General features: G+C 37.8%; 3 protein-coding genes across 3 annotated transcripts in view; 1 reads left to right on the top strand and 2 right to left on the bottom strand.

The window, feature by feature from the left end:
* LOC131683813 (UTP--glucose-1-phosphate uridylyltransferase) overlaps positions 1-2,133 on the bottom strand; it is a 35,488-nt gene extending 33,355 nt beyond the window's left edge. The window contains exon 1 of the mRNA XM_058966141.1: positions 1,703-2,133. Within this exon, the coding sequence (XP_058822124.1) occupies positions 1,703-1,729 (27 nt within the window). The 5' untranslated portion in view covers positions 1,730-2,133. The remainder of the gene's footprint in view (positions 1-1,702) is intronic.
* A 4,821-nt stretch (positions 2,134-6,954) lies between these two features.
* Positions 6,955-20,281, bottom strand: LOC131683812 (small VCP/p97-interacting protein). Its single transcript, XM_058966138.1, has 3 exons — positions 20,093-20,281; positions 19,845-20,015; positions 6,955-7,230 (listed from the first exon to the last, which is right to left on the bottom strand). The coding sequence occupies exons 1-3, from the start codon at positions 20,150-20,152 to the stop codon at positions 7,216-7,218; spliced, it is 246 nt and encodes an 81-aa protein (XP_058822121.1). The 5' UTR covers positions 20,153-20,281; the 3' UTR covers positions 6,955-7,215.
* Positions 20,282-20,373: 92 nt separating this feature from the next.
* LOC131683811 (ATP synthase subunit b, mitochondrial) lies at positions 20,374-21,591 on the top strand. Its single transcript, XM_058966137.1, has 3 exons — positions 20,374-20,533; positions 20,714-21,033; positions 21,098-21,591. The coding sequence occupies exons 1-3, from the start codon at positions 20,506-20,508 to the stop codon at positions 21,464-21,466; spliced, it is 717 nt and encodes a 238-aa protein (XP_058822120.1). The 5' UTR covers positions 20,374-20,505; the 3' UTR covers positions 21,467-21,591.
* Positions 21,592-22,542: the final 951 nt, after the last annotated feature.

Raw genomic sequence — 22,542 nt, 5'->3', positions numbered from 1 at the left:
TATCCTCTTATCTAATAATTTGACTAGTATATCGCACTTTCCCAAGAGAATTTAATGCTGATTTCGGTTTTAGATAAGAGTCGCCCTAGGTTCGCTCTAATATTTACAAAACCCATACAAAAGTGACAGCTCAGAGCGACTCGATTCTAAAAACGAAATCAGCATAAGTTACAATGCTTTTTGAGTATATTTTATATTTCAGTTTCATCGACTACTACGATTACTAGCAAGCATTTTCTTAAACATATATCACTGAGAACTGACATACAAGTAAAGTTTTCAACTTGTGTAAGAAATAAAACCACAGAGAACAGACATATAAGCTAGAACAAACTTTCCCGAAAAACCTGTGTAAAAATTTAAATGAAAATACTTTGAAAATCACCATCGCATACAGGTTCGCATGCGTGGGACACCATTGTATCCAAGCTTGCACACAAGTCCCGTATAGCGATTGCTGGCCGATCGAAGCGCCGGCCAGTGGCAAGTTGCTACTTGTTGTTGTCAAAAGTTCTGATGCTTCCAAAAAAGACCAACTTTTCAAAAATTGCATCGAATTTTAAACCTAATAAAAATACTGTGAGAATCATTGTAAATCCGTAACGTTTTTTGCGGTTAGGTTTACACTTCATGAAAACTGTCATTTTATGTAGACTAATTTCCCGTCGCGGGTTTTGAAATCCATTTAAAATACGCAGGAGCCCAAATCACGACCTTTGCCGATCGAATTGTAAACGTTGCTTTTCTTCGTATGCTGTACGACTTCGATGCAGCGCAGTCGAACTGAGTCTAGCCACAGCCCCTACGTATGAGTATACCAGGCGAGTGGATCTGCGACTTTGCGCCGTTTCGGATCCTTGGACTCAGCTCTGCATTCCACTAACTTTGCGCATAAACTCACTTCCACGAGCACAATGCCATTGACATTCCGGTTAGTTGAACTACCTGTTTTCCTTATTTTAAACTACTTTGAACCTCTTTTAGTAGTTCTGGCCTTTTAACATTTGGACATCTAATAATAAATCATTTTTAGAAAAAGCACAGTAATTTTGGAGTTAACCTCACTTGAGATTCTACAACGTATATGCAGGACGGTAGGCGATACCACTGTTTTTTGTATCTTAGCTTAAAACATTAATTTCATAATATTTCTAATTCATCTAGGTACCAGTTCTGAGTTTTCATTCCTTAACTCGAAGTGAAACATTCTGAGCCTTAGGTGCATCTTAGCGTTGAATGATCTATACAAATCTTATGTTACTTTTATATTTGCAAGAATGTTTTTAGGAAGTAGTACCACGTAATTCATTATGTAACTTCTCAGATAGGTCAATGGTCATACAATGCGTTTTTGTCAACAAAAGAAGATGTTCATGTAATTGTAAATAGTGTTAATCTACTAATGTGTCCAAAGAATAGATTACTGAACGCATTATTTCGAATAAGAATTCGATTCCCTGACCCGATGTATAGCCTAGCTAACAGGTTACCGTGCGACAAATAAATTACAATTACAATAAGAAAGCGCTATTCAATATACAGCTTTCAAGGACGGTTAAGGTCACACCCGAAAAAGTGAAGACCACACCATATTAAATATTTTAAATTTTCTATTCTAAAGCTCAATCGCTAGTGTTATCAGTACACTGTAATCGCTTTAGCTCATATAATCAAACAACCTCATTAAACAGCAGAAACTTACCTTCTTTTCATTTGGGACGTCCAACATGCTTCTTGCAGTGTAAATCCTTCGAGAGATGAACAAATACTGTCTTGGCTTCTCCTTCACTGATTCTTCAATGTCACACAGACTCGATAAATCCAAAGGTTTCACATAAATAGTGTAAAACTTTGCAAATCCCTATACTTATATTCTAGTTTGCGAAATAAGAAGATGCTCAATCAACGCAATTCGAACGCGTAGAACCTTCTCACTTGGTTTAACCAAAAATGAAGGCAAACACGATGCTCAAAAAGCTGCTGCGTAAACCTCAACACCAAACATCCAACCTTACAAAATTTCGAATACCTACTACTATCTCTGCCAAAGCAAAATTTCTGACACCTTCCTATATCAGTGGAAAAGCAGACGCCGCTTGTTTTTGGACTGCACACAATCGCGTCGCGACGTTGGTGCAGTCGGCACTTTGGCAGATCGTCCACCATGAAAATGTATATTATTTTGAGTGTTGTTTATTTTCCATTCCGCCGCTTCCAATGTTTTGTTGCGCTAATGCTGCACGATTTTCTCCAATATGTTGCGCGATCGTACAGTGGATCCTCCTTAACACGATTTTCTTCACTGCCACCTTCGTTTCTGTGTAGTGTGTATCCGACCGAGCAAAGCCAACGTTGACCCGACTGTCTTCAACATTTCAATATAATATTATTCAATAATCAATAAAATAGTTTTATCGTCTATATTTCTGCTCGTGTAGGGTTTGCTTTTTGAACCAGTTTCATCAATATTATTATTGATACGACTGTATGTAAGGAGAGTGAAGACAACTGTCATGCATGATTATCTTTCAGTATGATTCTATGAACAGGGCACCTTACACGAGACGCTAGTAAATTAATGTCATTACTGAGCAGTAATGTTACTTTTAATGATCGTGTAAGGCGAGTAATGACGAAATTCCCATACAATCCCAGTAATGACATTACTTAGTAATGACACTTTTATTGTGCGTGTAAGGGGCCCTAACAACCTCTCAAAACACAATATGGATTTGAATCGTTTGAAATGAAACATCATTAGGGGCCCGTACACGAGGCGGTAGTAATGTCATTACTGAGCAGTAATGTCACCTTTAATGAACGTGCGTAAGGCGAGTAATGATGGAATTCCCATACAATTCCAATAATGACACTACTTAGTACAGTCGTGATTCGCTGGTTGGGCCACACCTCTGCACAGTGGTCCCAAAGAGCAAAAAAGGGGTTTTTTTGGATTGCGTCAAAACGGTTGACTTTAGCAATATGGTGTCTTTGAGAAAGTTTCTTGGAGTAGAACTCCCCTTCTTTCTGTCTAATCAGATTAATGATTAATCCCCCTAATAGTGAGTTACGAAATTTTTTTTCTCCAATAATTCAGATAGACAAATACTTACTTCAGCAAAGTTGTAGAGAAACTCGTTACAAACATTTTACCCGAAGACTTCAACTCTATATCTTTTCAGGTTTTTGAGATATGGGACATTATTTGTAAAAGGCCCCTTAAAAACAGTTTTTTCGTCATAAGTTTTCTTCTAGATTTTTTCCATTATATAAATGTTCTAGAACATTGTCTGGACTATTAAACTGCATTACTTTGCCGAAGACGGAAACTTGCTATCGCTAGTATGTGTGGAGATATTCACGTTTTTTGATTGAAAATAGTTCTTTTTCCAATGCCGATAAATTTTAAACGGGCAAAAACGGGCAAACCACTTTGTAAACAAATTAAAGTGCAAGAAAAGCACAACAAATGCTGGAAAAATTAGATCTCCCCAAGGCGGCCCTCTATGGAAATACTAGAGCCTAAGTTTGTCCATACTAGAGCTGTTCCGGCATTAAATACATCATCATATATTACTGTTAGTTTTTCATTTCGATTATAGAGGTTTTAACCTTTAAGTCATTCGCCTCTTCGGGTTAGAAAAATCTCTTATGAAAAATTTCTAACCATATGTGCGGGATCGGGACAAGTGCGCTGCGTACAAAGCAGCGAAGTAAGTATTTGGCTATCTGAATTATTGGAGAAAATAAATTCCATAACTCACTATTAGGGGGATTAATCATTAATCTGATAAGACAGAAAGAAGGGGAGTTCTACTCCAAGAAACTTTCTCAAAGACACCATATTGCTAAAGTCAACCGTTTTGACGCAATCTAAAAAAACCCTTTTTTGCTCTTTGGGACCACTGTGCTCTGTCCAGCTATCGAATTTGATTCGTTAGTTGGACCGACTGACAGATGTCAAAAACTCTCCAAAGGAGACGTTAGTAGTGTAATTGCATCTATTCACATCTCTAGTAATTGTCAGATTGATTGTCAAAGTACATTTGACAGGAGATTTTGACATTCATATGCTTTTTAGTTGAACAATGGTCCAACTAGCGGAGGTCCAACTAAAAAGCGGTCCAGTTAAAAAATGTCCAACAAGCGAATCACGACTGTAATGACACTTTCATTGCTCGTGTAAGGGCCCCTATTGTTCCATTTTTGACAGTTGCCGTCACTCTCCGGGATTGTTTATTAGCAAAAAACGCACGAAGTAACAACAAACAAGTTCTGTGAGATTTGGACACTGGCAGTGCTTGTAACCTGTAGCTTGATTGCTAGTTGAATTAAATTCACGGCGTCGCTTTGTTATTCTAATCTCTACAAATAACTATATTTTTATTGGCGACACAACAAGTGCATTAGCATGTTTGTGGATATGTTAGTTAATATCATTCATATGATATCTTCCCTAGTAACAATTGAGGTTTTATGGCAGTTTTATTCCCACTCATTAAACATAGATTGCACTTGTAGCGTGCTATAAAATTTCAATTGGTTGATTTGAATGAGACTATCAACTGTTTTTAGTTGATCGAAATGGAAAATGTGCGTTGGTCCAAATCAGACCTTTTGCAGTAGTGATTGCGAAAAACCGCCTAAGATTGCCTCAAGTGTGCGCAGTCGCTAAAGCTCTCTGAATTTTGACACATTTAATATTGGGCCCTATTCTCACAGTCACGTCACCTAGTGACTAGAAGAAAATTTCTTTCTAGTCACCAAGTGACGTGACTGTGAGTATAGGGCCCATTATATTAAATGCACGGTTCGAGTTGGGATAATTCGGACCTATAATGTATCCCAGTAAAGTTCAGCCGGAAATGAATTGAAATTCTGGCTGGTTCCAGTTCGCATTCCAGCTCCAGTGACACAACTGATCCTAACTAGAATCGGTTGTGTCACTGGAGCCGGAATTTGAACTGGAACCAGCCAGAATTTCAGTTCATTTCCGGCTGAGCTTAACTGGGATGAAGTGTTAAAGTGTTCATTGTTTTCTTTTGTTTACTGCTACTGTTGTTTGTTGATGACATTTTAAGCGATGTTGACGTTGTCAAACTGACCCCCATCGATCGGTGGAAAAACAATGTTGCCTATTGTCAAACTTAGGGGTGCCAGTTGCCTGGCGAACACAAATGAAGACATTTTTTTATGAAATGTGGACATTTGAAAAATATACCTGGTATCCCCTGATGAAGAGTTTAAGTTCCCTAATTCATCGCAGCCCCTCTATTCATCTCAATTTCTGATGATCCAATTTCAAACAAGAAATACAATAAAGCGTAAGGGTCGTTTAACCTGGTTTAAAAGTAAAGCGTGCATGAAAAAATTAATTTTATCCAGTGATGGGTATTTCATAGTATTTCATGATTCTAACCGGCTAGTGCTAGTATTGCAGTCAATTTGATTAAAAAGACATTCAACACGCAGTATACTTATTTCTTGGCGTATAGCCAGCTTAGTCCGTACCACTAACTTACCCCGGAAGATAATTAATCAAACACCTTTCCGTTTGATTTGATTATCAAACGCTGATGCCTGATATGTAGCCGACAGTCTTCCCTTTTGTGCAACGTGTTCTGTTTGGGACGACCTACCTAAATCAAAGAAAAAAGAAAATTGAAACCCCCACCAATTAGACCCAGACTTGCCTATACTTACATGTCTCGTTTCGGTGGTATAGTAACGTCCGGATACACCTTTAGCTGCTGGTACACCATGTCAAGTATGAGACAGAAAAAATAATAGAGCATTTATCGAATGTTCAGCGGGTATCTGTAGACATAGGCCGACGTTTGCTGCAAATAGGCAGTGTACTGGCGGCATTTAGAAAACTGTCTCCTTCCAGTGATTTGGTAGCTATGGACAGATCACTTGTGATGCATTTTTAAATATCAGGGAAATTAAATGCATTTCTTTCAAATTCATAACGTATTTTGCGTTACGTGTAGACGTCAAAACCTTACAAAAAACTAACTCTACACGCAGAAATTTATTTATGCATCGATAGCATACTTTTCTATGGGATCATCTATAAATTACGTAACGCAAAAATTGCCCAAAACTTACTCCCCCCCTCTCCCTCCATGTAACAAAATGTCACAAATTCCGAGAATTTTTTTTAGTAGAAACATGTTACGTAACGATCTAGCTTACTCCCCCTCCCCCATATGTCACAATATGTGGTACCCCCTCTCACCCTAAAAGCGTTACGTAATTTATGAATGGTCCATATCTGCCTTTCGTTTCTTCTGCTGTAAATTTTATGCATTGGACATTTCCGGTCTATCCACTCATTGAATGCTTACTAGAAGTATATGCCAGAAAATGCATAAAAGCACAGTATAATAAATGAAACGGGAATAGAAAGTATGCTAACTATGCATATTTTTGTTTCTCAGTGTACATTCAACAAAACGTCCAACAAAGTGGATCAGCATGAGACGTTTATTGAATAAATTTTTCTGCGAGGGAGTGCAAAGTTGATCCAAAAATGAAAATTAAATGCGTTTTTCTAATTTGATGCAAATTTGTTATGCATTCCTATAGTGATCTGCCCCTAATTCGGTACCCAAATCGCAGTTTGTCAACCGCCCCGTAGAATTAAATCGCCGCTGCGTAGATGTTCAATCGCAGGAAAGTGCTTTTTTGTCGTCAATTTCAATTGATGTCCACTGGGTAGAAATGAAGCCTCGCAGTGGGGATCGAATATGGCGTTCCGCTAATAATGTAGAAAATTTCTCGAAAGTTCCGTCGAGTGGCAAATGTCACAAATAGTTGAACGATACATTGTAACGATTGTAACGTGATTGCCGAAAGAGTGACATTATTTTTCGCTTGCTGCGAAATCTGAAAACGATTCTGCGATGTTAAATAGTTTGGTGAATTGGAATGAATTTCATCAAACTCAAGTTTCATTTCTGATAGATTTTATTTTATAAAATTACTACGTTAGTCTTCCAAAAAATAGCACGACATATTGATATATAATACAATTTTAAAAACAAAGCAGTGTATGACTAGAAAATGCATTTCTATGTTGGATAATCCGACGTCGTAGAAAATAGTTATGTATTTGGTCACAATTAATTGAATAAATATATATACAAAATAACAATATAATGTTCAATCAACACCACAAAAGATAGTATGCCAAGATCCCACTAGAGATGATTAATCTTGCTGCCACTGGAAATAGAAAAAGAAATGCAACATTAAATAAAATAACCAACACTATTTGAAATATGTTTAAATTTAAGAAGTAGATTATCGACCCAACCTCAAGTGGCAATGTTGAATTCCTCAAATATGTGTTATCCAGGATGACTGGCAATTGATGTGCGAAACAAAAAAAGATGAGGCTACAACATGGGAAAATATGTTCTAAAATCGTTTTCGAGATATTAACTCATCAAAATTAAAGAAAAAATCTTTCTAAATATGTTATAAATCAGGAAATAAAATCAATCACTTCACGGGCATTATTCAGATAATCAAGGTTAAAATATACGTCTGTTGGAATGCAGTTTTAGTGTGATATATATTAACAAAAACTGAGACGGGACGTTAAATTTAACTATATTTGGTAACAATATAATCAAACAGGTATGAGGTTTCTATGAATTTGTACCATCCAATCTATCCACAACATTATTTTAACTATAAGTAGTACAATGTCTAGGGAACCACAAAAGAAAGCTATTCCTTAGAGTGCGAGGAGGTACAGATACATTAATTCGTACAAGTATAGCTACACAGTCAATACTACTACACAATATATCAAATACAAACATTCTTTGCGAGAATGTACGGCGAATAGTACGAAACATCTTTTTACGCGTTCTAATTACGTAGACGATAAAGCTCGGAATTCCCCCGCAGAAACTTACAGTCCGTCTTTCTGTTGACGCATTTCATAGGAACTATACCGCAGAGTAACTCGTATACAGTTCCGTACAAGACTGCAACAGCATGATCCACATTTTTTCCACTTAACAGGTGACACTGTGGACAGCCATCGAAGGCTGTGAAAACTTCATCAAAACTGCAGTGATTGAAGTAAAAGTTGAGACTTTCGATGGATTCGGCAAAGGCCTTTTCTGTTTCAACTTGCATGTTAAACCTCAGCACGAAGGGTTTATGGTGAGCGTTATCCTCGAGTATGGAGGTCGGAGGCTGAATAAGCTCGATAAAATCGGTGTAGCTTACGATTTCCAGATCGAATGTCCTTTCAGTTGTATTAGTGAGAGAGATTATTTGACACAGATCCCCAGCGACTATTGTTTCCGTGATAGCCAACTCTTGTTCAGAATCTGAAAATGTCTGAACTTCAAATGTGGCATTTTCAGGCAGATAGCATTTGAGATCATCATCAAACATCCATCGGAGATGCGGACGGTTGTACTCACCTACAACGGGTACACTGTCTAAATAGCTAGTTTTGTCGTTTTTCGTTGAACTGCAGAAGAGTGAGCATTGTACAGGTCTGGACTACCGTTCGGCCACAGATATAACAAATTTACAGAGAACAACTCGAAAGTAATTTGTTCCCAGCATTTAAAACCAAGTATTTTTAGTAGTGAGAGCGATAAGAACGCCGCCCTCGCTACGAAGTTGACTAGAGGACGAGTTGCTAAACAAAAAAAAAATATTTGTCTACTTATTTAGTACATGGCATTTGGAAGACATAGTAATCAAGTATATCCCCTGTAAGTTTGAAAATATTTCATTGACGGAATCGAAATTTATAACGGTTTGGATGTGATATGCGGTCATAGATGGGTTTTCTACAAGACTTCATGCGTGAATCCATGTTTGTCGAATAACTATTTAGATTGTTTATACGTGTCGCGGTTTTTAAAGGAAAACCTTACTATTTAATTACATAAATATAATGTACAAAAGGTGTTATTTATATGGTGCATTGAAAAAATATAAAAATTGGGTTGTCTACCAAACGTTAAATATAATGTGTAAATTAAAAAAATGGATAAAAGTCGGAATGTTTACTTCAAAAGGCGATATCGCAATGGTTTGTTGACCGATTCTAATTATTTTTTCATTATTGAACAAGTAGACGTTTCATCGTTAATTTCCATTAAGAAGAATATAAAATAGAGTTGCCTACTTCTAACAATAGACAACATAATTATCCTCAACTATATGTATTATCACTATTTAGTGAATATCTTTGTATTCAAAACGACGACCTATCAATTTCTATACATTAGTTGAATGCAACGAACGCAAACTACAAATCATGGAAAAATAAAACCATAAATTTAAAAAATATGAAGGTATTTGCTGATTCAGATCAATTTATGTTATGATACGGTTTTTGTTGGAAATTTTGTACAATCGTGATTCGCAGGTTGGGTTGACAGATGTTAAAACTGGTCAAAGGGGATGTTATTAGTACAAGTTCATCTGCTCATATCTCTAACTATTGTCAATATTATTGTCGAATTGAACTTATCATGAGAATTTGACATTCAGATGTTTATACAGAAATTGCAACCAACTAGTATATAAAAATGGATAGGCCGCTATTTTTAAAACAAAAATATTCACTAAATAATGATAATACATATAGTTGAGATCAATTATATTGTCTATTTATTGATGTAGATGACTCTATTTTATATTTTTCTTAATGAAAATTAACGATGAAACGTCTACCTGTTCAATAATGGAAAAATAATTAGAATCGGTCAACAAACCATTGAGATATGGCCTTTTGAAGTAAGCATTCCAACTTTTATCCATTTTTTTTCAATTTACACATTATATTTAACGTTTGGTAGACAACCCTATTTTCATGTTTTTTCAGTGCAGCATATAAATAACACCTTTTGTACATTATATTTATGTAATTAAATGGTAAGGTTTTCCTTTAAAAACCGCGACACGTATAAACGATCTAAATAGTCATTGGACAAACATGGATTCACGCATGAAGTCTGGTAGAAAACCCATCTAAGACCGCATACCACGTCCAAACCGTTATAAATTTCGATTCCGTCAATGAAATATTTTTAAACTTACAGGGGATATACTGGATTACTATATCTTTCGAATTCCATGTACTAAATAAGTAGACAAATATTTTTTGTTTATAGAGATAGGACCAAACCCGTGGGTGTTTGCTGGTAGCCTTATGAAACGTGTCATAAAACTTCAAATTGCAAATTCTCTCGAATCCCTCGATGGATCATTTTGAAATTCACTGAGAAGATGCCTGGATACTGTATCTTTCGAATGCCGTATGACAAATTTATGGTCATTTTTTTTGTTAATAACGGTTTAAGGAACACCGTGAGAATGTGTATGCAAAGTTTGAAATTTCCAGAGGCGTTCTACAAAAAGCTTCGTCACCGAGTCGCTTGTCGATATTTGTGCATATAAAAATTACATTTTTCAAAGTACGGAAACGAATCACTGAATCGATTAAAAGAGTCGATTCAGTTTAGTGAGTGAATCGGACACGATTCACTCTCCAAACTGAATCGAATTGCCCATCTCTAATGTTAACTACTGTCAAAGTCTGAATATCTCCATATCGGATGACAGGAGTGACACCCCCTGGGCTAGACCAAATACAAATTTGTATTTGGCTAGACTTAGAATTTGCCGCTTGAGTAGGTCGACGAGACAGAGTAGTGTCGATGAAGACACAAGTTTGAAACTCGACTTATTTGGACACTGGCAGCATGTGGCGAAGCAAGCATTACTTTGCTACCTTCGGTGTTTCTGTCGTCGTTCGAGGAAGGGTGGGATTCCAAAACCCCTTGGTCGTGTTATCTTCGAACTCGCCTTGTATATCAAAAAGGTAGCCCAACTTCGAAAGAAAAGAACGTTAAAATGCATATATCTCTTCTTTTGAGAACTAGCTTCGATGCTGTTGATATTACCACAGAGAACAGACATCCATGATCGAACAAAAATATTTAAAAAAATGTGTGTAAACATTTGAATAATTATGCGATAAACACTAGCGCCGCCACACCAACCTAACTATCCGTCAAATCCATTCCGGTCAACTCTGTCGAACTCAGCCACAAAAAAACATGACGACAGTAGCGCACCTGGTTTGGATATCCCAACTACCTTCGAAACCGTTAGAGATTTTACACAAGTTTAATGCTTAAGCTGGACGTCTATTCTCTGTGATATTACTAAGGACGTTAGAGGAATCAGCAGAACATTATTTCCATTTAGAGGGTAACTAATCTAACCTACATCTCATGACTGTCTCCTACAAATTAAAACCAAATTATACTAGATAATAAGTTTGATCAAGACATGTCACGGTGTCTTTATCGAACAACTTTATTAAAAAAATCGGCATCTGTAAAACTTCAGGATATGAAAGAATGGACCTTTCATTTTTTTTTTTTTTTGTCGTGACTAACGACTTACCTTTCAATATAGGGGCCCCTTTTCAAAATTTCGGAAGAAAAATGATGTAAGATTTTGAACGCTTATATCTTTTGTTGTACTGAATGGATTTAATCAATTTCTTCGGCATTTTGTCGAAAATATTTGTACCAATGTTGTATTAAATTTTGGAATATGTAGGATATTCATTATCAACGGAAAAATAGTGTTTTGAAAAATCTTTCGAAAACGACTCGGAAAAGTGAAAATTTTCAGCCCATCCCGCACAGAGCCGTCAAAATGGTGCAGCAAATGAACAATAAAATAATGAAAAGTTTATATAAAGGTCCACTACATGTTTGTTCCTATGATTATTCGTATTGGGTTGCTTGACGAGAGCAGTTGGTGGGGGAAAGCCGGGATATTAATTTTGGTTAAGCCATTAGAAGTCGGACGGAAAGGAAAGGCTCATGCACGCCACGAGAACGAGCGAGAAAGCGATAGTAGTGCATATTAGCGAAAGCGTTACGTACATTTTTAACTTTTCTTCTACAAAACGGATTGCCAATCTTTTTTCATAAATCGGAAGGAAAACGTTCAATGCTTGCTACCGATGCGTTCTTTGCTATATAAAATTTGTTTAAATAGTTCGAAAACTACTTTAAATGAAATCAACATTAATGATAAAACCTATAGATAGGGGTGTCGCAGCTATTCTCTAAGCCAGACGTGTGTAAGACGCAGTGCATAACAGATGTGCGTGGTCGTGAGAAGCTGCATCGGACGACCAATCAAATCAGCTACCATCGGAGAGAAGAAGAAAAACGTTGGTGGAGGTGGTGGCGGTGAGAAGTCCAAAAAGCCAAAGGCTAAGAAACCCAGTCACTGAAAAGGCGGTAGTAACTGCCACTAAAAATGCCACCAAAACATCGAAGGCTGCAAAGCGTACTCATTCGGTGTGAGCTGCGAAAGGGGAAAGATCGTATGGATGTACGCAGTAAAAACAATCGTCGGCAAGGTTTGAATTGTTTTAAAAGATTCCCGTCTTGTATCAACATAGTTATCTACAAACCGTCCTTATTAGGACGAATACAAAATGGAAAAAGAATTTAATTAGAAAGTTTCTTTTATTAACTGGTATTAAGTTTGCGCTTGGTAATTCTGTACTTTTACCAGTGAATCATAAGAAAATGTTTTTCTAATTTACAAACCCGAAGGTTTTTGCAAATCCTTCCAAGAAAATCAGTGAATGTGCCAACTCTGCCACTAAGCGAAAGCTACACCAAAACGAATGATGAAAATATTTTCATTTATCGAACAAAAGGACGTCCTTCCATCTGCATTGTAAAGCCAATAAATAGGAACACCATGATGAAAACCGTGCTCATTCGGTGTGAGCTGCGAAAGGGGAAAGATCGTACGGATGTACGCAGTAAAAACAATCGTCGGCAAGGTTTGAATTGTTTTAAAAGATTCCCGTCTTGTATCAACATAGTTATCAACAAACCGTCCTTATTAGGACGAAGACAAAATGGAAAAAGAATTTAATTAGAAAGTTTCTTTTGTTAACTAGTATTAAGTTTGCGCTTGGTAATTCTGTACTTTTACCAGTGAATCAGAAAATGTTTTTCTAATCTACAAACCCGAAGATTTTTGCAAATCCTTCCAAGAAAATCAGTGAATGTGGCAACTCTACCACTAAGCGAAAGCTACACCAAAACGAATGATGAAAATATTTTCATTTATCGAACAAAAGGACGTCCTTCCATCTGCATTGTAAAGCCAATAAATAGGAACACCATGATGAAAACCGTGCTCATTCGGTGTGAGCTGCGAAAGGGGAAAGATCGTACGGATGTACGCAGTAAAAACAATCGTCGGCAAGGTTTGAATTGTTTTAAAAGATTCCCGTCTTGTATCAACATAGTTATCAACAAACCGTTCTTATTAGGACGAAGACAAAATGGAAAAAGAATTTAATTAGAAAGTTTCTTTTATTAACTAGTATTAAGTTTGCGCTTGGTAATTCTGTACTTTTACCAGTGAATCAGAAAATGTTTTTCTTATCTACAAACCCGAAGATTTTTGCAAATCCTTCAAAAAAAATCAGTGAATGTGGCAACTCTACCACTAAGCGAAAGCTACACCAAAACGAATGCTGAAAATATTTTCATTTATCGAACAAAAGGACGTCCTTCCATCTGCATTGTAAAGTCAATAAATAGGAACACCATGATGAAAACCGTGCTCATTCGGTGTGAGCTGCGAAAGGGGAAAGATCGTACGGATGTACGCAGTAAAAACAATCGTCAGCAAGGTTTGAATTGTTTTAAAAGATTCCCGTCTTGAATCAACATAGTTATCCACAAACCGTCCTTATTAGGACAAAGGCAAAATGGAAAAAGAATTTAATTAGAAAGTTTCTTTTATTAACTAGTATTAAGTTTGCGCTTGGTAATTCTGTACTTTTACCAGTGAATCATAAGAAAATGTTTTTCCAATCTACAAACCCGAAGGTTTTTGCAAATCCTTCCAAGAAAATCAGTGAATGTGGCAACTCTGCCACTAAGCGAAAGCTACACCAAAACGAATGATGAAAATATTTTCATTTATCGAACAAAAGGACGTCCTTCCATCTGCATTGTAAAGTCAATAAATAGGAACAGCTTGATGAAAAGTGTGCTCATTCGGCGTGAGCTGCGAAAGGGGAAAGATCGTATGGATGTACGCAGTAAAAACAATCGTCTGCAAGGTTTGAATTGTTTTAAAAGATTCCCGTCTTGTATCAACATAGTTATCCACAAACCGTCCTTATTAGGACAAAGGCAAAATGGAAAAAGATGGGTTGGTAATGTATATGACATAACAGGGGTGTCGTGACCACACTTCGAAGTTATTTCAAATCTTGCAAAGCATAAATTGACATAATTTCAATGATTGTTCCTTTATGAATGAAATGACAAATTTTCAGGTCAACGCGGCAATAACTTTGCAATTTATAGAACAATTTTATATTTTTAGTTATCATATATTAACTGTCATCTCTTCCAAACAACTTAACCCTCTGCTGCCAACCACGTGGTTTTGCAGGGTTAAGGAGAATCATTGTAAAATGTCCAATACATGATTTTATGTTGTTACCTCCACTAAAACCACTTCAGAACACTCCCACCTGTCATACATGTACATTGTCTGCATGTTGAAATCATTATATGAAATTATTGACCTGTATTCAACGCGGAGAACTCGGTAATAAAATTGTTTTGCTGAATATACTAACGAACGGGATCCCCAGGAAAATTTCGCTGAGCCCGGTGAATCGAACTTAATGCGCAAAATTTAGCCATTTGAAGGAGATACAAGCAGAATTTTAAGAATATGAGCATCGCGGTTATGTCCCGGACATTACCCGCCCCTAGTTTTTCGCTAAGCGTGTTCATTTCTGTACGGAAAAGATTCCGATGGTTGTTTCGAGAGATTTTAACATTGATAGTTCAAAGCAAGAAAATATGAAATTTGTTCATTTCATGAATGAATGTCTCAACGAGCTTAGAATCCAGCGCATCCCCGATCAACGCAGACGCCAACAACAAAGGTTCTTTTCAGAACCACCATAATTATTATAAAGAATAACTTGAAACATTCCCACATATTTCATTGAGTATCATTCGATTTGAATTACAAGTCAAACGAGTAGTCACGACACTCCGGTTATGTCCTAGACATTACCCACCCATCTTTTTTTCGAGAGTTGTCCTACTGGAGCTGTAGAGCTAGGTTCTCGGAAGGGCTCCCCGTCAGAATCACATACTACAATTTGCAGACGAGACAGGCAATGTCGCCCAATAAAACACTGCAATAGGCCAATTGTAGCGGGCCGTGATTCTGAATGTGATATTCATTGTACGGTTCAGGCATGTACGGGCGTAGGGACTCGCGATCGCGTGTATCATCGCGAAGGGCTCGAACATTTGTACGATTTGCTCGATCGCGTTTGTATGTCGCGTGTGCTAACGTGTATGAACTTCGCGTGTATAAATTCTATTTCATAACCGTGTGCCTTTCGCGTATTCGCGTGTGTTCTAGAATGATCGCGCGCGGACCGTGAATCTGATACTTAATTTTTTGTGTACGGTTCAGATTCCAGAAGAAAGTGGGTTCTTACATATCATTAGAATTCCCATTCATGTCGCCGTAGAACGCGTGGTCTAGTGGATATGAGCTCTATTTTTTTTTTTTTTTTTGGATTGGTCCAACTGAATGTATGGACCTAAATTGCTAGAATGAAGGCTAAAGATTTCGGGACGTGACCGATTCATGATCGCGCGCGTTTGCGGGTTCGCGTTTGAGACCGCGTTTGTAACTTCGTAAGTACTAAAACGTTCACACAATTGCCGAAGTGTTATCAAGTTTACGCGATCGCGGGCATAGGTGTGCGTAGATGATCGCGAAGGGCTTAAGCGTTCGTATGTTTACGTGTTTGTCGCGTGTGCTCGTGTGTATGTGACTTCGCGTGTATAAATTCGATTTTGAAACCCTGCGGCCATTCATATATTCGCGGACCGTCTTTCTGATCTTTAGCTTTCGGTGTACGGATCACATTCTGACAGGGAGAGAGTTACCCCATATCACTAGAGTTTCCGGTCATGTCGCCATGGAACGTTTTGTCTAGTGGATATGGGAGTTATTTTTCAATTTTATTATTTTTTTTATTAATTAGCAAGGGCCTAGATTGTTGGTACCGAGGATAGAGACTTCCGGACGATCCCGATTCATGATGGCGCGAGCGCGGGAGTTTGTAGGTTGACGCTTGAGATCGTATTGCTAAGTTTATGAGTGCTGAGATTTTCACCTTATCGCCGGGGTGTAATCATGTTTGCGAGTTCGTGGGCGTAGGTTGCTTGGAAAATCGCGAGGGGTTCTAACGTTTGTGCGCTGACGTGATTTTGTAACGTGTGTTCTTGAATGGTCGCGCGAACCGTGAGTCTGATATTAAATTTTCGGTGCGCGGTTAGAATTCTGGCAGAGAGTGGGATCGTTTATATCGAAAGGGTTCCCGGTCATGTCGCCATGAGACGTGTTGTCTAATAGGTATGAGCGTATTTTCTTAATTGCTCCAGCTGAAGGCATGGACCTAGGCTTCTAGGATCAAGGATAGACTTTCGGACTTGACCGATTCGTAATCGCGTGCACGATGGCATTTTTGTAGGTTCCCGCTGAGACCGCGTTTGAGAATGTGTGAGTGTTAAGATGTTCACTATCACCATCTTTGTTGACCCAGCTGAAGGCGGGTGTATAATGGCAGTATAGGACTCGAAAAGAAGAAATAAAAGACAATATATGAGAGACGTAATAGATTAGATAGGTACAAGATACAGCTGAAGTTATGATCATCACATGAGACATACATTAGCACTTCAAACACTACTAATACTTGAACAGCCAATCACCACACATAGCACATCCTTTCTCAATTATCTATTTGTTACTGGTTGATTGTTGGTTATGAGCTGGTAAATAGAGGAAAGTATAGAACAGAGAAAAGGCTCATATCAGCCCTCCCGGCCTCCCCGACACACCACTATCGAGGCGTATTGTAATCAACATCTTGAAGCGGGCTTCTTATATAAATCAAATCCTCAGTAGTCATAATGTTTGGTGGATTATTAACATGAGAACTAATTAACCTCTAGTAGTAGAACTTGGTGCAAATAAAAACTAAAAAGAGCGAAGGTCCTTGTATTTAGATAACTCTATTGAATCTATTGTGGCTTGATGATGTTTACAATACCGTCAATCCCATCAACCTGCGAGAGGGTGAAAGAATGGACCTTTCATTTGCAACTAAAAGCAATATAATCGGTCGAGTGGTCTAGTACATCTACGATCTACGAGAACTTACAAAAATTGTTGGATTAAGTTGAAGTTAATTGTTGGGTCAGATGAATTGAAGTGTTCACAAAGTTCCATTTTAAGCGGAAAAAATATATTTTTGGTGCTTGGGCTACGATGATAGTTTGTGAACATGGAGGTATAGAGAAGTGTTTACCAAATTTTTTCGACATTTCTATCTTTTTCAAGTGGTTGATTAATATAGCAAATAGAATTTATTTATTCTATCGTGTATTCGTGTCATCTTTTTATTTTATTTTCTCCTTTCAGGGAATGGTTAATGTAATATAGAATTACCCTCCCTTAAGATTAAATTCTGCTTAGTAAAATACAGGTGGTTTAAATTCAAAACATTATATTTGAATGAACTTAGTTAGACAGAGTTACTGTAATGCATTGCGGATTTCATTGCAACTTTTGATTGAGATATCTGTTCGTTATTTTCAATTTTAAAGAAAGATATTTGAAAAAGCAAAAATGAAATACTGCAATAACTTTATAAACTTCTTCATTGACATGTTTTGTACGTAATTGGTAAAAACATTTCAATAAAAACACATTTTTTTGAACATTTTTCTTAACTTGAAAACATATTCCAAATGACACATGTTTATAGTGATGGGTGAAATGGACATGTGGTGACATTTTTTTACCTACAGGATGCCCTGTATGTATACAATCCCAGTCAAAAAGGGCAAGTTGCTGGCTAACGGGGGGCTATTTGCCAACTCGGATACGCTAATTGCTCCTCAATTTGCCAGCAAATTGCTGGCAATTAGGGGGCTATTTCAAATGCAACATTTGGGCGATTTGCCGCCGTCATTTTTTTGCCGCCCAACCCGCCCTTAAATCGCCCCCAAATCGCCCACGGAACGCGCCATTTAATCGCCCTTAATTGCCTAATATGAAAATTAAAAATAATGCTTATTTTCGGATTCATTATCTACTCACATGTACTTACCAGTATACTAGGTAATCACCACCAAATTATAGGAAGAATCAATGGTAAAATTGGTATTGTACTTCAAAACTTATCACAATCTGACGTTCATTAAGACTTTAGGTCAGAGATCTTGTTCTACTATACATACACACGATTACACAATTTCCCACATTCGTTGGTTAAATGAAGTGCACTAGACAAACAAAGTACAAGTGAAAACACACCAATTGTTCAAAAAAACAATTTTAAGCTTAAACCAAACATGAACCGCCATGTTTGTAAAACGCGAAAAACAACCAAGTCCATTTCAGCCGCCAGAAAATTTGTCTAAGTATTGAAATTGCATTTAAATCGCATTCGCAAATTGCATTTCTTCCGAGGGACAATTAGCACAGGCGAGTTGAGTCAAACGTCAAACTTTTGAAATCGCCTGACCATGTTCGTCCGCATTTTTTGACAGGGAATGCTTAGCGTTGATTTGCATTTCTTGAGCAATCCCAGTAATGTTCAGCCGGAAGATGAGCTGGAATTTCGGCTGATTCTAGTTAGTATTCCGACTCCAGTGACACAAACAATTCTGACTACGACTGGGATGCTGATGTCCCACACAGAACATTTAGCTGGTAGCATCTCCACCTCCACCTGTGCATTTTACTTGCTATACCCCTACCTAGTGTAAAGACCTAATTTTGGCCCCATTAAGGACTATTCTATTAATTACGTAGCCACACTATTCTAGTAATTACGAAGCCTACAATCGATTAAATGCGCATAAATTGTCATCAGAATCCTTGCCTCGTTCCTAAGAACCAATATAATAACAAAAATGTCCTGATGATAAAATTAATTTTATAACTTGATTAGTTATAGGTTTTTGTGCCTTTCACTCGCAAATGTGGCTTTATAAAAATTTCTCCTTAGTGGAAAAAAAATTTCACCTAAATTTTTCTCCACTAATAAGAAATATAACAAAGTGCATAGTTTATTGGCTCGATAAGCCAAACCATGTTTCGATTTGGTTAATTCTCGCCAGTTTAATGAGAACTCCTTTCGGGCCTTCACGCAGGACTAGACGTTTGCTCAGAAACACAAATCGAGTATTCGTTTTTCGAGCTAGCGTCAATCCGGCGCTAGCTTAGTCCTGTCACTAAGTTAGTGTCGGATTCTGATGAGACGAAGCCGCAACGCAAATTTCATAATCTAAGGGATTTCTTCACCATCGCTTAACCCTTAAACCGGGTTTACCGGTGCATTAAACCTGATTTAAAAGTTAAGGGGGAGGTGAAGAAATTGGCCCTTAGGCTACAACTAATCCTGTTGTGTCAAGTGAGAACCAGTTTATGTTTTGCAGAAAATCAATTGATGAATGTTGAATGAATGTCAATGTTGTGAATTAAAAAAATACATAATTAAGAGTTTGAACTCTATCGATGTATGTAATAAGTATTCCCAATTCATCTCCCATAACCCCCGACGGATCGAACATCAATTACCAGGAATACTGTATATAAATAGTGAATCGATTGAAAGCGTTGAAACTTGAAACCATCTTCATGTCACTAGATTAATAATTAGGAACATATGTACATACTTTCAACACCGGTTGTCCACCACCCATACGAGCTGCTTCTTGTTCGCGCCTTTCCAAATCCTGTGATTTTTGCTGCATGCGACGCACTTTTTCCGGATCTTTAATTCCCCTTGATTCATTCTGCACGCGACGTCGTTCAGCAGCTTCAAGTTGTTGCTGACGTCTCATTTCCTATTCATCGAGAGCGTCGCATAATTTTTTGTTGATAGACAAGTACCTAGATAATTTTACATGGTTTCGTAACCTACCAAATTTGGTGAGAGTAATTCTTCGGTGGATCCTTTAAAGCACGATGAGCACAGCCCCATAGTGAATGGGAATTAATTTCAAACGCTGGACAATGAACCAAATGAGAACTAACTAAATCAAGAGCACTTTTACGGCTACACCCGCTTATGCACCTTCTTCAATCTACGTATTTGTTTTGATTCTTTGACAGAAGAACTTGTTGCACTGGTTGAGCTTCTGTGACACACGTGACACATCCATTATGCAGCACCCCTAATTCGACTCTGTTCACATTGACATTCGCAAAACGTTTGCTTTTGACATTTTGCAGTAGATCGACCATCTTTCTCCTTACGAAGTGAACAAGTGCGTGTTTTTAAAAAGCAATTTTTAGGATTTTCTGTGCGGTGAAATTCAATTGAATATCTTCAACATGCTTTCTAGAGCAGCACTGTTATCTGGTGAGTCTTTATTTTAATTTCTAATATCTTAAAAATGCACTTCTTAATAAGATTTCCAGCCGAACGATGTAGGGAAGGTTTATGTAATCATTTTGCATGTTGGCTTTTCAAGATAGAATAAAATAACGATTTTCGAACCTTTAGTAAATTAATTACATTTTTATCCTTTATCTACGGTAGCCGTTAAGAGACCTTCTGCGCTGATCCTAGCTCGTGGGTCTGCTTCCGCCACTGAATCCAACCGCCCAGTTCGACCAGAACATCCAGGCAAAGTACGACTAGGATTTTTGCCTGAGGAATGGTTTACTTTCTTTTACAACAAAACTGGTGTCACCGGTCCATACGTATTCGGTGCAGGTCTGATTACCTACCTATGTTCTAAAGAAATCTACATAATGGAGCATGAATACTACAATGGTATCTCCTTGGCAATCATGGTCATCTACGCTGTTAAGAAGTTTGGACCAGCTGTGGCGGCATACTGCGACAAGGAAATTGATGTATGTTTATCTAATTTTGTTGCAATCAAAATTATTCAGAATATTTGCATTGATTGTATTGCAGAAAATCGAAGACGAGTGGAAAGAAGGCCGCGAGTCGACCATCAATTCACTTGCCGAGGCCATCGAAAATGAGAAGAAAGAGCAATGGCGTGCTGAAGGCCAAGCACTGTTGATGCAAGCCAAGAAAGAAAATGTTGCTCTGCAGCTTGAAGCAGCCTACCGCGAGCGGGCCATGACCGCCTATCGCGAGGTCAAGAAGCGTCTGGACTATCAGGTGGAGCGTCAGAACGTCGATCGCCGCATCTCACAGAAACACATGGTCGATTGGATTGTGAATAATGTGGTTAAATCTATCACTCCCGATCAGGAGAAAGAAACGCTTAACCGATGCATTGCCGACCTCGGAGCCATCGCTTCCAAGGCCAAGTAAACGGATATTGAAGAAGACAACCTACCGACGGGCCAAAAACATGTAAGTATTTGGTTCAATCGACCGTTGTCAAATATGAGTAAAAGTGAATAAATTGAACAATTCTGTCATATTAGTCCGATAAATGTCAATTTTTTAATATGCAGATGACATCGTTGGCGTATTGTTATATCACAGATATTGCTTTGTTGTATTTGGAATTTTGTGCACTCCATTTTGTATGTAAAATATTGGTATGACGCGCGTTATGGCTCGATAAGAATAAACGTCTAATACATCTATATAACCCTTACATCATTAGCATTTTAATGAAGAGTGAAAAGCCTCTATTAATTATAAATGACGCGCTGAAAAATGGATTACACTAGTTTAGTGCGCGAAAACAATAATCATTCATTTTCGACTGATTGGTGCAAAAAGGGTAATACTATAAAAGTTAATAAATTTACAATAGCATATAGCATTAACCAAAGGCGACGCGTCGGCACGTTCAACCTGTTCACTGAACAGGTAGGAACAATCAGACGACCCAAAACCAATTTTGCGTTAATATACAGCAGTAGCACGTAAACTATTTTTAATGAAAGTAATAATCACCGAACCTTGAAGTTCGATAATTTGATCTGAACGATAAATCAACCTAGCGTCTCCAGCAGTGCTTTCCTATGACCGGTTCAACCAGATACATGCACGCATCTCGTATTCTCACCGGATGCTCTAGAGGGAGCAGTTGCATGAGCGACGGCTGGAATAGCAGCGTGAGTGTCATGGGCGAGGCTCTTTCTATTCTCTTTTTCACCGGTTCAAATCAAATATTGAACCAGCGTGTATTGTTGCGATGTACATGTGGGTATTGGAGCTGTGTGCAAATCGAGAGCGCTTTATAATTTTCGAACACCTTGCGCCGTACGTTCATAGCTGTTGGTCGAACGCTTTTTTTCAACAAGATGTTTCTGCCCCTGGGACATACTAGTTACAAGCGCGTATGTATTTGGTTGGTTCAACTATAATAATGAACCGTCCACTTTTGCGTCAAAGAAATCTTGATCTTTGCATGCACATGCTAAAAATATATC

The sequence above is a fragment of the Topomyia yanbarensis genome, chromosome 2, assembly GCF_030247195.1.
Source record: "Topomyia yanbarensis strain Yona2022 chromosome 2, ASM3024719v1, whole genome shotgun sequence".
Classification (NCBI taxonomy): Eukaryota; Metazoa; Arthropoda; class Insecta; order Diptera; family Culicidae; genus Topomyia; species Topomyia yanbarensis.
The sequence above is the reverse complement of the archived record's forward strand: the minus strand, read 5'-3'. Positions and strand labels throughout refer to the sequence as shown.